The sequence below is a fragment of the Hemicordylus capensis genome, chromosome 3, assembly GCF_027244095.1.
Source record: "Hemicordylus capensis ecotype Gifberg chromosome 3, rHemCap1.1.pri, whole genome shotgun sequence".
Lineage (NCBI taxonomy): Eukaryota > Metazoa > Chordata > Lepidosauria > Squamata > Cordylidae > Hemicordylus > Hemicordylus capensis.
In genome coordinates, this window is record NC_069659.1 from 304,243,159 (window position 1) to 304,259,415 (window position 16,257).

At 44.1% G+C, this 16,257-nt stretch overlaps 1 protein-coding gene and 1 long non-coding RNA gene across 10 annotated transcripts in view; one reads left to right on the plus strand and one right to left on the minus strand.

Moving 5' to 3' along the window:
• The window catches only part of LOC128352217 (uncharacterized), a 34,555-nt gene extending 27,488 nt beyond the window's left edge, over window positions 1-7,067 (minus strand). The window contains exons 1-2 of the long non-coding RNA XR_008320262.1: window positions 6,324-7,067; window positions 6,085-6,201 (exon numbers count right to left, since the gene is read on the minus strand). This is a non-coding gene — a long non-coding RNA (uncharacterized LOC128352217). The remainder of the gene's footprint in view (window positions 1-6,084; window positions 6,202-6,323) is intronic.
• Window positions 1-15,378, plus strand: part of TRIM42 (tripartite motif containing 42) — a 71,624-nt gene extending 56,246 nt beyond the window's left edge. For 8 of the 9 annotated variants that reach the window (XM_053312601.1, XM_053312602.1, XM_053312605.1 and 5 more), the window contains 4 exons: window positions 2,814-3,517; window positions 5,609-6,414; window positions 7,719-7,946; window positions 15,117-15,378. In XM_053312601.1, the coding sequence (XP_053168576.1) occupies window positions 2,920-3,517; window positions 5,609-6,414; window positions 7,719-7,946; window positions 15,117-15,203 (1,719 nt within the window). In that variant the 5' untranslated portion in view covers window positions 2,814-2,919 and the 3' untranslated portion in view covers window positions 15,204-15,378. The remainder of the gene's footprint in view (window positions 1-2,813; window positions 3,518-5,608; window positions 6,415-7,718; window positions 7,947-15,116) is intronic. The other variant, XM_053312596.1, reaches the window with a different exon arrangement.
• Window positions 15,379-16,257: the final 879 nt, after the last annotated feature.

Consider the following 16,257-nt stretch of genomic DNA (forward strand, 5'->3'; position numbering starts at 1 on the left):
GTGGTAGCAAGCATGACTTGTCCCCTTAGCTAAGCAGGGTCTGCCCTGGTTGCATATGAAAGGGAGACTAGAAGTGTGAGCGCTGCAAGATATTCCTCTCAGGGGATAGAGCCGCTCTTGGAAGAGCAGAAAGTTTCAACTTCCTTCCCTGGCTTCTCCAAGATAGGACTGAGAGAGATTCCTGCCTGCAACCTTGGAGAAGCCGCTGCCAGTCTGTGAAGACAATACTGAGCTAGATAGATGAATGGTCTGACTCAGTATATGGCAGATGCTTATATTCCGATGTTCCTATGCTGTATCTTTTCTATATCTGACCCATGGTCAAGTCCGCTCCACTATTGGAATTTGGGATTATCTATCCTGCAGGAGTGCAGAAGGGAGAACATTATGAGGCGGGTCTCACAATCAGTGAGACCAGGGGCATAACAAGGTTGGAGGGGGCCCAGAGACAAAGTTTTAAAATGGGCCCCTCGCTGATATACACACACAAACACACTTTACAATATATAGTGCACTTACACTCACATCCCCATTATGAATACAGTGAATATCCAGTTCACATTGAATCTAGTTGTTTTACTCTCTGCTCCTGCCGATCTCCAAGAGACTCAACATAATTCATAGGGGGTGTAACATGGGTGGGTGGGGAGTCATGTGATGTGCCTCTGGGGGGCCCCTTGAGGCAGTGAGGCCCCAAGACGACTGCCTCCCCTTGCCTAATGGTAGTTACGCCCCTGAGTGAGGCCGGCTTTTGCCGATACTGCGGGGAGAGCGGGCTAAGGCTGCTCTCCCCGCAGACGATCACTGCAGGAGACCTGGGTGGCCGTATTGGCCGCCCACATGATTGCCAGCTCCATGACAGAGCCAGCGGGGGACTGGGAGGAGTGGGGGCTGATTGGCCCCCGCAAGCTCAAGCATGCCTTGCGCGAGTGCGCAGGGCATGCTGGCGAGACCCCCAGAACCAGGAGGCAGCTTTTCGCCTCCCCTCCAGGGGTCTCCTCGTGAGTAGCCATGGCACGGAGCCGCACCATGGCTACTCACGATCAGAAATCCCGAGTTTGAGGAGCACTCTCTCCGCAAACCTGGGCTTTAGGGAGGGTTACTTGAGTGGGTTACCTGCTCGTAAACCACTGGGCTCGCCTGCAAGCCCGGTGGTTTACACAATCAACAAAAATCGGGCTAGGCTCTCCTAGCCCGATTTTTGCTGATTGTGAGAATAGCCCCTATGTCTAGTCATAAAGAACTCCTTCCTCAGCCTAGGAAAAGTAAGCATTGTTAGGTATTTCGCAGGTCCCCATACAAAGTTTACAGCCCAAACCTTCATATTCTGGGTATTCTATTAACTTCGTTTTGGTATTCCATATCATCCAGCTGCTGAAGAAATATTTGTTTGGCTTGCTCGTATCCTAAAGAAATGTGGAGTTCTGATAGCAGATTATATGAAAGTAACGTCTTTGCAATTTCAGATTTCCATTTGGACAAGTGCTTATCTGAGAGGATTACCGAAATTAACCCAGTCATTAAAAATTGCACCTTAAGCCAATAGCTGATTATGTGCCAATAGCCTTATTTAGGCAATGTGTTATACCTGTGTTCTGGTGTCTGGACATATGTCCATGGTTTTGTGTTAATTTTAAAAGTGAATGAACAGGCCCTTTCAAATACAGGCTACAGATAGGAAGTGTACTACTGTACCTGCATTCAACTTTAGATATTCATAATATGAATAACTGTACTTGTCAACAGATTGTACGAGTGTTGAACATACTGGGGCTATACACATGGAGGCAAAACCGGGCTAAGGAAGCCCAGCCCAGTTCTGCTGGTGCATGAGAACTGCCAGGAGCCACATGGCTCCTGGCAGCGGTGTGGTGGGAAACCCACTTAGGGAGCCTGCTGCTTAACCCGGGTTTCAGGCTTAGTGCTTGTGTGTCTGTGCCATGTGGCTCCACACAGCACCTACATGCAAGTAGCCTTCCAGACAATGCCAGCAGGATCCCTATAATGCACCACGCTCATGATGCGTTATAGACACATCCCAGCCCCCAACTTTCCAAGTTGCTGGCAGTAGCCAGCAATCGTCTTGGCGGGCAAATCACCCACCCAGGAAGGAGCCCTCGATTGTCTGACATGGAGGAAAGCATTTTAAGGCTTCCTCCCCTGAAGATTGGAGCCCTTTCTCACTGATCCTGAAAAAGGATTCACTGTGTGAATGTCACTCGCAGCATGATTCCCAGGTCCTCTCTACCAGTTGTTCAAAGATCTCTCAATGAATCCAGCTTGTTCCTGTTCATTGCTTGAGGCAAACAGCAGTGCGCTATCCTGCACCCCCGGCTAATCCCACCTCCAGCTCCTGCACTGGCCCAAACACTGCCCACCCCTCTTTCCCCTCACCCTGACTGCACCTGCTGGGGTGCATCACTGCTGCTGGCTGTTTACTGGTTGGCCTCGCCTCTGCTGCACTAACACCAGCTCCCTCTTTCTCTCAGATTTGATGCTTGGAGAGAAGAGACAGCAAGAATGGAGGTGAGTAGAGAGCTGATGCTGGCTTCTCCTCTTTATTAGTTTAGCAATGTAGCGGCAAAGAGAAGAAGCTGGTACCAGTGCTCTCACTCATCCACTCTTCCTGTCTGATAGGGAAGGAAGAAAGTACTCTTGACTTCAGTTGGAGGTAGATAAGAATTTGGGAGGCAGAAGCCACTTGCTTCACAAGGCATCCATGTATTACAAGTGGGATGAGTTTTTATTTTGAGCTTCACTGGCATGATTAGCTATCATTTAGAAGTTTTTTTTAAATTTGTTTTTGTTTCCAGCAATAGATTTGTTGCAGCAGGAAGCAGAAATAAAAGTGACACATCTATCATTTCACTGACTAAAGATGCATCAGGACATGCTTTTCTGGACCAGCTTATTTGCCCCATGTGTAAACGACTCTTTCTCCATCCATTTATGCTGCCATGCAATCACTGCCTATGTGATCGATGTATAGTGAAGAGCCAAATTCATGCTGAGATTACAGAGAACTTCTTCATCATCACATGCCCAATATGCAGCAAAGCACATTGCCTCCCACTTGCTAACAAAATACAGCTGAGGATCAATTACCTAAGAGCTCGATTGGCTAGGAAGTATATGCGCCGGGCTGGTTTCCTGAGGTGGAGGTTTGACAAAACCCATGTGCCAATCTATTGCCAAGTTTGTATTGAGCGGCGCAAGGCTACCAAAAGATGTATGACATGTCAACTGAATTACTGTAATATTTGCTTGAGGTCGTTTCATCAAGATATCTCCACTCAAAACCATATGTATACCAAAGTCAGTGAAGAATTCTGGGAAGAAAGAAACTGTTTGATCCACACTGATGCAATGCTCTCTAAATACTGCCTTGATGACCATGAACTACTTTGTGAATTTTGTTGTGATGCACAGCACAGAGATCATGATACAGTTCTGTTGGCATCAGCATGCTCAACAGAGTCTGCTGCACTGTTTACTGCTATTGCAAAGTTTAAAAAAGGTTCATGTTTGCTTTCATTTCCCCCCTCCTTAATCTGTTATTAGATGGCTTGATATATATCTCATCAGTACCATAAGGCAGTGCTTTATCTAAGGCCAAATAATATCTGAGTAGAGAAAGAAACCATTCGTCTGACCACAGGACAAGAAGTTATCCTGCAGTGTGGCTCGGTGAAATGTCATCTAAAATACCCATTAAGACCTGAAGCTCATTGCGAGGTTTGGGATTAAGTCACTGTTTCTCCGTCTAATCTATTTTGCCAGGTTGTTGTAACAATACATTTTGAGGATCTAGGGAGGTGGGGAAACCAATTAACTCCTCCAAGAAAAATTTCCTCTTCTTCCTGGGAGGAATCCTGAAATTCTGTTCAAATTCCAATTTTCCCCCCTTTGGAGGAATCTTGGAATTTCTGTGAATTCTGCTTTGGGGGATTTCTCACCATCCCTAGCTCCTGAGCTCCCTGGGTGAATAGCAAGCAAACATATACTATTTACTGTAGATTTTGTCAGAGGACCATTTAGGATACTATGGAGCTATAATGATTGTTCCTGACTGCTGAAATATTCGTATATTGGTGTGGTCTTCCTTACAAATTCTCTCTCTCACTCTCACTCTCTCACACACACAAACACTCACTCACTCACACACACACTGCACCCCTCACATCTCATCCCCTTAGCTAAGCAGGGTCTGCACCGGTTGCATATGAATGGGAGACTAGAAGTGTGAGCACTGTAAGATATTCCCCTCCGCGGATGAAGCCGCTCTGGGAAGAGCAGAAGGTTTCATGTTCCTTCTCTGGCTTCTCCAAGATAGAGCTGAGAGAGATTCCTGCCTGCAACTTTGGAGAAGCCGCTTCCAGTCTGTGAAGACAATACTGAGCAAGATAGACCATTGGTCTGACTCAGTATATGGCAGCTTCCTATGTACCCATCCTTAGCTGGGGGTGTCAGCTTCTGCTTCTCTGAGCCGTGTTCATTATCTCCTTCAGAAAATTCAAGGGAGCTTCCTAGGTATCAAGAGACAATCTTCTACAATTTGCTCCCATCAGCCAATGATTAGGCTGACCATTGTGGGCTAATCTCTCAGCTACTGTAGGGCCAGCCAGTAGTTATTAACACTGAAAATTTAACACTTTAAATTCTTATTAGAGCAGAGAGAATTGACAGCCGTTTTGACAGAAGTGGGGCTGAATCCCCTTCAGTGAAGAGATGGAATGAGAGTGGGGGTGAGTTTAAAATGGGGGTTGTTCCTAACTTAAATCAGCAGAATATTTAATTGATGAGCCTTCTGTGACATTTTGCTTCAGGGTAAAAACCACAATGGCATGATCCATCTGCATTTGTTTGCATGTTCTTGTTGGACAGTGGTCTTTAATTGTCCCGCTAAAAACCCTCTGAATTTAAAAGGAAAGAGTTATCCTTGTTATTCAGCGATTTTGTTTCTAAGCAAAGAAATGGAGAGATGAGCTAAGAGGTTGCTTGGCAGACTAGAGAGGTTTTGAACTGGCATGACTAATATGAAAGGTGCTTGCAACCTAGAATGGCTGCATTGTGCTCTGGGGTGGCATCTCTGTCAGAGTGGTATTCCTTGGAGCAAAAAGCCCAAGAAACAAACTATGGTTTAATTTGAGGGTGAGTTCAGCCATAACACTGAACTAAGGTTAAGCTTAATTTCAGTACACAAGCCAACTTCAAAACTAATATTCAAATCATGGTTCGATAGCAATAAGTAAACCATGATTAGTGCCATGGTGTGGGTTTGAATGATAAAAGTAAGCTAGATTACTTTTAGATAAACTGAGGTTCCACATTATGTTTGAACCAGCCCCAAGAGTAGTTCGCAATGTATGAAATTATATTTGTAATGATCAAGGGGATGTCAGAACATGATACATTTTCTTGAAGTGAAAAGGAATAGACACACCTTCAGTTGGGGATCCCTACTTTGGATATTTAGAGGGCCTCTAATCATAATAGTAGCCTACGTTAATCAAATGCCGATTTTAACCTCTTCTGTATTTTGTGAATTAGTAGATTATAATTCAAAATTATACTGATATTATTATTATCCTGAACTTTGTGTTTTCAGTTCGATATGCAGTTGATAATGATCTAATGGAAGTCCTGGTATTAAAAAACAATTTTAAATCTTACAAAGAATCAAAAAGGAGGGAGATCAGGATTGGTTTCCTCAGGTTACGGAGCATACTGCAAGAACGAGAGAAAGAAATGATGGAGGCAGTGGAAAACCTTGAGCTTCAAAAACAGAGGGGGCTTGTAGAGTTTGCAGAATACACTTCAAACAGAATTGCTCAGATGGACAGCCTCATTCAGTATTCGAAGGAAGCTTTAAAGGAAAAAAGCCAAATTGCATTCCTGCAGTCTGCAAATTCTTTGATAAATGAAATAGAAGATGTAATTGCTAATATTTACCAACCTAGCCCATACCTCACAGAAGATCCTATCAAGCATCTTAAAGTTGACTTTGAGGAAATTTCAGATAACTTAAGAAGCATTTTCCCATCACTTTCAATGAAACTAGCTGATAAAAACAAATACCCATACCTATCCAGTTCTGACGTAATGTTCCCTGGGCAGCTTTCCAGCACACGCCTTGAAGACCCATTACGAATGACTCGAAGTCAGTCTTTAACATCTTTGACTACAGTGTATGATTCAGACCTGATGGAAAATGAATTATCGTATAAATCCAAATCATTACCTCCTCCTAATGTTAGAGATCATGGAATGTACGCATTTTGGGATGCAGCATCAGAAACAGAAGATGAAAAAGCAACACAAACCTCTAGGAATCAAGAAGCATTTGAAGACTCTTCTGCAGTTCCTGGCCTTGTTGTTATTTACCAAACACTTGTGTATCCAACTGTTGCTAAGGTAAGGATGTTTATAACTGTTTAGTACTTCTGGATTGTACTTATTATAACTGTTTAGTACTTCTGGAATGCTTAGTACTTCTGGATTCACACCTCTCCCTGGTTTCTCAGGTTGAGGTGGTGGCCAGGGGTGCTTTCTATCAGCTGCAGCTGATACGCCAGCTGCGCCCGTTTCTCGAGATCAATGACCTCAAAACAGTGGTACATCTGTTGGTGACCTCCAGACTTGACTTTTGTAATGCGCTATATGTGGGGCTGCCTTTGTACGTAGTCCGGAAACTTCAATTGGTTCAGAACGTGGCAGCCAGGTTGGTGTCTGGGTCATCTCAGAGAGACCATGTTACTCCTTTACTGATGGAGTTACACTGGCTGCCAATAGGTTCCCGGGGAAAATAAAAAGTGCTAGTTATAACTTACAAAGCCCTGAATGGCTTAGGCCCTGGGTATCTAAGAGAGTGTCTTCTTCATTATGAGCCCCACCGCCCATTGAGGTCATCTGAGGAGGTCCGTCTCCAGTTACCACTAACACTTTGGGTGGCTACGCAGAGATGGGCCTTCTCGGTCGCTGCCCCGAGATTGTGGAATGCGCTCCCTGCTGAGATACGATCTTCCCCATCTCTGGCAATTTTCAAAAAACACCTGAAAACCCATCTTTTCACCCAAGCTTTATCAGCTTCCTAAATTCTGGGGGTTTTAATATCTGGTTTATTTTAAAATTAAAAACCCGATTTGGGGATTTTAATCACTATAATTGTTTAATTGTTGTTTTAAAATGTTTTTAAAGTGTTAATTGTTATGTTGTTTTTTAATTTGTTTTAGCTCTTTACTGTTTTAGTGATTATTTTAATTGTGAGCCATTTTGGAAGGGCAGTAGCCATTTTGAGCCATTTTGGAAGGGCGGTATACAAATCAAATAAATAAAAAAAATATAAAACCTTTCTTGCATCCTGATCCCATACAATGGGGTGGCCAATCTGAGGCTCTCCACCTTTTGTTGACCATTGAAACTGGGGATAATGAGAGTTGTAGCCCATCTGGAGAGCCTCAGGTTGGCCAAACAGCAGGGCCCAAATGGAACTGAAATAAATCATTATCTCCTCCTATCTTCTCCAGAATGGGAGATAGGACCCACCGCAAAAAAAATAGGACACCCCCCAAATAATGGGCTTCTTGTATAAAAACTTTGTCGAGGCACTACCCTAGTGAAATTTTGAAAAGTCTAGCTTGAATTATGAATGCCCTTAAGCTCATTAAAATATAAAACAAAAATATGTCCAATGCTATGTATATTTATGTACTTCCTAGATTTACTGGACGTGTCCTACAGAAGAAGTAGACAGCTTTGATGTGGCTTATTATGAAGTAATTGATGTCACATCTGAAAATATTGTCCAGATACAGTTAGTAGGAGTACTGACTGAGATTTTACAACAGAATCTAGAAATACATAATCTGTCACCTAGTACAGAATATCTCTTTAAAGTTCGGGCTGTCAACCGCAATGGAGCAGGCCAGTGGAGTGAAGTGTGTAAGGTACAGTATAGCCCCTCTCCTTCATACTTCCCCCCAAATCTAATATATTTATTTGCCATAGAAATGCAATACCACAGTCTTAGATAAACTACATTTCTCCATGACTAATTTTTTCAACTGCTCTTTCTGTCCTCATCACATCAACCACAGGGTTCTATCTACTACTACTACTACTACTACTACTACTTATATACCTCTTCTCAACAAACGTTTCAACAAATATCTAATCTGGTTATTTATATCTAATCTATATCTGATTGTGATTAAATTCAATTGAACTTAATGGGACATAAGTTAGTTACAATAACTAGGGTCTTAGGATGAAGGACAGGATATACATATAAATAAATATAAACACATAAATATTGATTTCAATAGGTGGCATTCTGTGTGACCTTATGAGGGCAGAGCAAGAGCTTCATCCTCTCAAGAACCTAACAAGCTAACTTTTAAACAAAGTTTGCCTTGCAGGTGCAGTGCGTGAGGGGTGTGGGACAGGACAAAAGCCCTTTTCACATCCAGGAATATGTCTGTGAGGGCTGTGCAGCAGAGGCTGCTGGTGAGGGTGGTGCCAGGGCGGTGGCAAGAGGTACCTTTCAAAGTCATTACCATTGCTACTGCTCACACCTGGTAGCCCCCATGAGCAGTGGTGCCCTGCCCGGCATCTCATGCAGCTGCCCCATTGACAGCGCTCATCTGGCCTGTATGCATGTGCGGCAGCCAATTGCATGGTCAGCGTGGTGTTCCAATGCTTCCCGGTGTGAGCTGTAACAATGGTAATTAATTTTAAAGGTACATCTCACCGCCACTGCCCCGCAGTGGCCCCTCACCAGCCGCCTCTGCTGTGCAGCTTTTAAGATGAGGGGAGAGAAGCAAAAAATTGCTTCTCCTCCCATACTGGTCAATGACCATAATAAAGTCTATTTTTCCCTCCCCCTTGCTAGAGGTATGCGAACTAAGTCGGTTTGAGCCAGGCTCAATGTTGAACCAGCTTGGCTCAGCAGATTCAGGATCAAACCAGGCACATTTCGAACTGAGCCAGTTTTGAGCATTACTGGGAAGAGAAGCTTCCCTAAACCTATAGGGGGTGTTGAGTGAGTTAGTCCCAGAGGCCATGGGGGGGGGGCAGAAGCTCCCCCCACCCCTGTTGGTTTCCCCCAGAGTATCCTGGGCGGCAGCCCAGTTTAGACCTTCTCCGACCCAGTTTGACCCTCTGCGCATGCATAGAGCTCATTTTAGTGACTTCCACTCATGGGCACAGACGATTTTCACGATGGTGTGGTTTGTAGAGCTCTGAACTGGTTCAAACTGGTTCAGCAGTCAAAACGGGCCAGGTTCAGCCCGGTCCAGACCAGTTCCGGTTTGACTGGTGCTAAAACTGAGACAGGCTGGGTCAGTTTGAATGAGGTCTGGATTCAAACTGAACTGGCTTGGTGGGTTTTGTGCACATCCCTACCCCATGCTGCACGGTGAGCCAAGCCTCATCCGCAGTTAGTTTAGCAACTCTTGCTCCACCCTCATAAGTCTGAGTAGAATGTCAGCCAATGGTTCTTAGTCCATTGGCTAACACTACATTTCTTTGGAAACAATCCATGGTGATTTAAGGGTTTTTAAAAAAAATTTTAGTGGCAACAGAAGTGGAAAATGGTTCTACTACATACGTAAACATATGTGGGATTTCTCGAGGCTGGGCAGCATTTTCCTGACTACCAGAATGCCGTGCCACTCACCACAGCGGCAATTATGTGTCCAGTGGCACAGAAAGTGGCTAAAAAAGATTGTGAGACTCTTCTCATGATTAATAAGAAGAGCCTCTAGGGGGATTGTGGGGAGAGCAGGTAAAATCCACTCTCCCTGCACACAAGCAGCAGTCTGCTCTGGGTGGCCAAACTGGCCGCCCACATGACTGCCGGCTCCATCACAAAGCCAGCGGGGGCTGGGGAGTTTGGGGGCCGCGCAGCCCCCAGAAGCTCCAGCATGCCTTGCGTGGACACACAGGACATGCTATAGAGACCCTTCTTTTCAGCCTCCCAGTCAGGGGGTCTACTTGTGAGTTGCCACAGTGCTGAGCCGTGCTGCAGCAACTCACGATCAGAAAGCCCGGGTTAGCAGAGCGCTCGCTCCGCTAACCTGCACTTAGGAGAGGGCTACTTAAGCGGGTGACCTGCTGTGATGGAACTGGGCTCAGCTGTGAGTCCGGTGAGTCTGACGATCAGGAGCAGGCTAAGCACCCTTAGCCCACTTTCCACTGATCATCAGAATAGCTTCTCTGTGTGTGGTGGAAGATAGGTATACTCTGCCTTTCCCTCAGCCCTCCCTAGCCAACAGGGATTTTGGTAATATGAACAATCTTAATGTAATGTAGTAGATAATGTGGATCATGTGAGGAGTGCATTTAAAGACTAGTAACACTGAAACAGGCCCCAAGGGCTCTGCACAATCACAGTTCTCCGAAGGCTTTTCTCCTCAGAGATCTCTGCCAGAGCTCCCTCAGAAGACCAACTGCCAAATCCCAACTGTAGTCCTCTCCACACTCCTCAAGGATCTATTTGTAGGAGACCAGCAGCTCTTCATGCTCAGTAGAACCCTTTTATTCCAGATGTCATTCAACTGTTTTTAAATGTTTTCAGAATTAAAAGAAAGAGTCTTGTGACACCTTAAAAGGTGCAGCTTTATTGTGACATCAACTATATTGAATTAGAGCCCTCTTCATCCGTCCACAATAAATCTGTTGATCTTTAAGGTCCTACACGACTCTTTGTTGGTTTCGCTAAAAAGGACATCGCTGACCTCAACTTTATTTAAAGCTTTAAGACATGTATTTAGTTTTGCACATCAAAGAGGTCCCCAGTGAGACAATTAAATCTCCTAAACTGACATCATTCCTAATGGATGTGTTTTTCTGCAGTATTTACAGAGGTCTAAACATTCCAAAGACTATGTCACATTAGCCAAGGTGCTTGTGGAACATAGGAAGCTGCCTCATACTGTATTTACCTGAAAGCAAGACTAGGTTTTAAAAAAGTTTTTTGATATTAGAAATCAGGAGGTCATCATAAATTCATAGTTCTGTTCCTTTCAAGTAAATGCACAGGTATATGTAAGTAAATGTCCAGGTATACGCTGTATTTAACATCTACTTTTTAAGGGGGTTATCTTAAATTCAGAGTTGTCTTTTATCGAGGTAAATACTGAGTCTGGCCATTGGTCCATCTAGCTCAGTGTTATCTATACTGACTGACTGCGGCTCTCCAAGGTTTCATTCAGGCAGGATACTTTCCAAGCCTTACCTGGGACTTTTACACACAGCAGGCTTACCACAAGTTTACTGGGAGGTTTTACTGCAAATTTCTAATGAAATTCATTTATATTAACACCAATATTAATTGCAGAGATAAGCAAGGAAGCACTGCCTGTTTCTTTAGTAATGCTTATAGCACCAATCAGGCAATATTTTCATAGAGAAAGAATGCCCCGCCCAAGGCCTTGTGCTGCAGGGTGAGTGATATGTCCCAGCCCCACCTAGCACAAGCCCCAGAAGACTGCCCGTTGGATAAGGGTCTCTCAGGGCGGTGGGGCTTGAATAGCTGCTATTGCTGCTCCTCGCCCCAAACTAACAGTCAGTGGCAGGCTTTCCCCTCCCTCCGTTCCCTAGGTGCAGAACAGAATTTTGCTGGTTGTCCTTTTGGGGGCCGAGTAGGAATTTTTGGCTTCCAACAGCTTGGCCTGTGTTGGGTTTTTCCCCACCTACTCTGTTCTGCTGACCTATTTGTCAGCTAATTAGCTTTTGGTCACAGCTGGGCAGGGACAGTGTGTGCTGGGTTGTCAGACAATTGAGATTTAACATCGGTGAGCCCCCTGGGACAGTTTAACAGGTTGATTGGTCTATCGCTCCCTTGTGGTTTTAGCGGCCCAGGGATGCTAGTGGGCCATGAAACTGGCTTCAGAACTTCACAAATCCTAGGGCTCAGCGGTCCGGGAGATGTGAAGGCCTAAAAGTGTCTAAACCCCTGTGAGGTTGACTATGAAGGGACAGGAATGGGTTCTTACCTGCTTCTTTCCAGAGTCAGAGTATGTCACCCACTTAGGATGCAGGATAGGACTGTGAAGTCTGAACCTGGTCTTTGTTAAGCCCACACTATCAGGTGGGGTGGAGTGTTTCCCTCCTGATGTCTGCTACTCAATTAATTAATTGATGATAATAAAGTTGTGGCCCTTTTTATACCCAACACTTGGTGTCTGTGTCTTCTTGGGCTAGGGTCTGGGGACAAACATCAGACCTGTAAGCTCCTGTAGTTTTGCTGTTCCCAATAAACCTATTGGCACATGCTCTTTCCTATAAACTGACTAAGTCTTGGCAGACTCTTCCCTAGCCCCTTTCCATTTCCCTGATAAAGGGTGTGTTTTGGCTTCCGGAGGAGGGCTAATCAAACTGAAAAATTTTCCAGGAGAGCAGCTATGGAGCAAGAGGAGAATTCTTAGGTATTGATCTAGGACTCTAAGCCTATGCACATGTATTTCCTTCAAAACAGCAATAGGAAGCTTAACCAGGAAATTTGGGATTAGGGACAAAAGGTAACCATACTTGCACCTGGAAGCAAAACATGCTCAGCAGTGTTTGTGTGTGTGCGCGAGAGAGACCTAATGAACTGTGATACTAGAGCTAGACATTGTATGGAGTGTCTCAGCTGAAAAGAGGAAAAAGGAACTAGAGATGAAATATCCTCAAGCAAGTCCTTCATATCCCACCTGCTGTATGGCCTATTAGTAGGCCATACTAATTAATGGCCTAGTGCAGCAGGAGAAGCACCAGTGCTTCTGATGAGTTCTAGACTAATTCTCTGCACTAGTGTTAGTGTATGTAAGGGGAAAATTTTCAATGACCTTCCCTTCCCCAGAAGCTATACTCTGCAGCCTCTGTAGTACATTTTTATTGCCAGCTGTTCTTACAGCTAGAACATTCCGGACGTTATTTGATACTTTAAAAAGGAAGCAATCCAGATATCTTTGAAATTGATTGCTTTTCAACCTACCTTCAGCAACAGCAATAGGCAGCTGGCTTTTTTGCTTAAAAATTGAGTTATCAAAGATTTACCATTTCCATTCCAAGGGGCTGAAGTCCCACTAGAGCCGTTACTAATATTTTCTTGCATCGATTGCGACTCCAACTGCCAATCCCAGGCATAAGGAATTTTCACAAAGATGTTGGGATAGAGCAACACCCAAATCTGAAGCATGAGGAGTCCTACCAATGATAGCTTTCAGGTTGGAACTGGAAGTTCTGATAGTGTCTCTTTAATCTTTTTATTACCTCTGATATTGAACATAATGTAACATTTTTTAAAAAATAAGTATAGGAATAAGAAATAAAAATGTCACAGGAATTTATAAGATGTGTGTAGCAGCTGGGTGCCTTCCCTTTTAAATGAGAGAGAAAGCCGCATTTCTCTTTTCCTTTCTGTGTATTTTTGAAAGTAACATTTAAGTGACGTAGCTGAAATAAGTGGTACCACTTGAAATGATGGTATAGTTCTCAGTTCTCTTTATATAAGGCAAGCTTAGTTGTGGAGGTTGGGCAATTGCTTTTCTCCGTCTTCTTCCACTTAAGTGGGTTTTTAAAAAAAAATGAAATAACCACTAGAGATGAAAATCTCCTAGAGGCGGTTACCACAAGCAGTGGGAACCGCCTTGGCAGGGTTAGCACTCCCCACAGATGACCCAGCAGTCTGCTCCAGGTGGCCGAACTGGCAACCCACACAACTGCCAGCTCCATTATGGAGCCGGTGGGGCTGGGGGGATCAGGGGCTGCATGGCCCCCAGAAGCTCCAGCATGCCCTGCGCTGGAGAGACCCCCAAGCCGGGAGGCTGCTTTTAAGCCTCCCAGTCAGGGGTCTACTCGTGAGTTGCTGCGGCACAGAGGTGCGCCGCAGCAACTCACGATCAAAAAGCCGGGGTTAGCAGAGCACTTGCTCGGATAACCTGGGCTTATGGGAGGGTTATTTAAGCGGGTGACTCACTTAAGAACCACCACGCTTGCAGCCAAGCCCGGTGGTTCTCACGATGGGAGGAAATCGGGCTATCCTCCACTAGCCCGATTTTCTCCCATTGTGTGAATAGCCTCCTAATGATTCACATTGGCTTTGGCTCAGAAACAAGCCAAATTGCTTCCCAAGAACTGGGAATTTTCAAGCCAAAGCCTAATTTGGCTTCCTTCTCACCCGCTGCTGCAGGCTCTTCAGCCATTTCCCACTTCCCAGCCCCCTTCCATCCCCATCCCACATGTGATGCCCCCAATCCCCCCCCCTTTTCCTTTATGTCCAACTTACCTTGCTGTCATGGCCAATGTTGGCAAGCAATGTTGGCATGATGAGAAGGAAGGACAGAGGTCTCTTCCACCTCTCTAAAGTGCCTAGTTTGCTGTGTAAAGTAAAGTAAAGTGTGCCGTCTAGTTAGTGTCAACTCCTGGTGCCCACAGAGCCCTGTGGTTGTCTTTGGTAGAATACAGGAGGGGTTTACCATTGCCATCTCCCATGCACTATGAGATTATGCCTTTCAGCATCTTCCTATATCACTGCTGCCCGATATAGGTGTTTCCCATAGTCTGGGAAACATACCAGCGGGGATTCAAACCGGCAACCTCTAGCTTGCTAATCAAGTCATTTCCCCGCTGTGCCATTAGGTGGCTAGTCTGCTGTGTAGCAATGTGCTAATATAAATATATTTTGTACGCACTCACTCACTTACACGCTTACACATACATTTATGTGTGTATATATGTATCTTTATGGGATAAAGAAAAATCCTGTGGCTGAGATTTCATGTATACTCTTGGAATAAAACAGCCCTCCTCAGAAGTCTCTAGTTTTTCTGGAACTCTGTGATCAAGTACTGTGCAGGATAGTTATAGAAGAGAAAATTCATTGGGAGATGGATCTCTGAGAATAGAAGCAAATAAGACATCCTTAAGACTGGTAGGGCCAAACACATCATGCGTTTTTTCTAATCTATTCTTAGATGTATTTACTAATAGCTTCAGCAGGAAACATGATATTGCCTCATTTGAGCATTCCAATACCTTATTTCCTAATCAGTCTCCTGAGACATCTGCCTCCTGCACTCACTATTTATATGACTAAACCCCACTGTGGATTGCATTTTGTTTTCTACTAGGTGGTGACACCAGATGCGCGAGGGAAAGCCAAAGGCAGATGGGGACTGCTGCGACATATTCAGTCTGCTTTCCACAAACAAGTCTGAAGTGTGAAGAAACCAAGTATTTTTTTTAAAAAAGAGAAAATGCAGAACTAAGCTACTGGAGAAAAAGCAATTATATTTTCTCATATTCTTTTTTTTTTCTTTTTTACTAAAGCTAACTTGCAAGCTGAGATCTGAGGGTAAACCCTTCAGAATAAAGATCTCGTAGCAAATTAAAGTCTCAGCCCTTGTCTTTTATTTTATTTGTTCCAGACATTCCACGGAAACCAAAAGAAAATATTGCACTGTACATGAAATATATAATGAAAATCCCTGAAGCTAACTCTGTGGTGTAGCAACCCTTCAAAGGAATATAACAGAGGCAATAATTTCCATTGTTGGAATTTGCTAAGTTTGTTCTCGAAATACTTTCTAAAGGAACATTCCTGATTTTGTTCATGCAAAGCTATGTATGTTTGCAGTATACAGGTGAAACTCGGAAAATTAGAATATCGTGTAAAAGTCCATTAATTTCAGTAATGCAAATTAAAAGGTGAAACTGATATATGAGACAGACGCATTACATGCAAAGCGAGATAAGTCAAGCCTTAATTTGTTATAATTGTGATGATCATGGCATACAGCTCATGAAAACCCCAAATCCACAATCTCAGAAAATTAGAATATTACATGGAACCAAGAAGACAAGGATTGAAGAATAGAACAATATCGGACCTCTGAAAAGTATAAGCATGCATATGTATCCAGTACTTGGTTTGGGCCCCTTTTGCAGTAATTACTGCCTCAATGCGGCGTGGCATGGATGCTATCAGCCTGTGGCACTGATGAGGTATTATGGAAGACCAGGATGCTTCATTAGCGGCCTTCAGCAATTCTGCATTGTTTGGTCTCATGTCTCTCATCCTTCTCTCAGCAATGCCCCATAGATTCTCTATGGGGTCAGGTCAGGCGAGTTTGCTGGCCAATCAAGCACAGTACACTGTATACTTTTCAGAGGTCCAATATTGTTCTATTCTTCAATCCTTGTCTTCTTGGTTCCATGTAATATTCTAATTTTCTGAGATTGTGGATTTCGGGTTTTCATGAGCTGTACGCC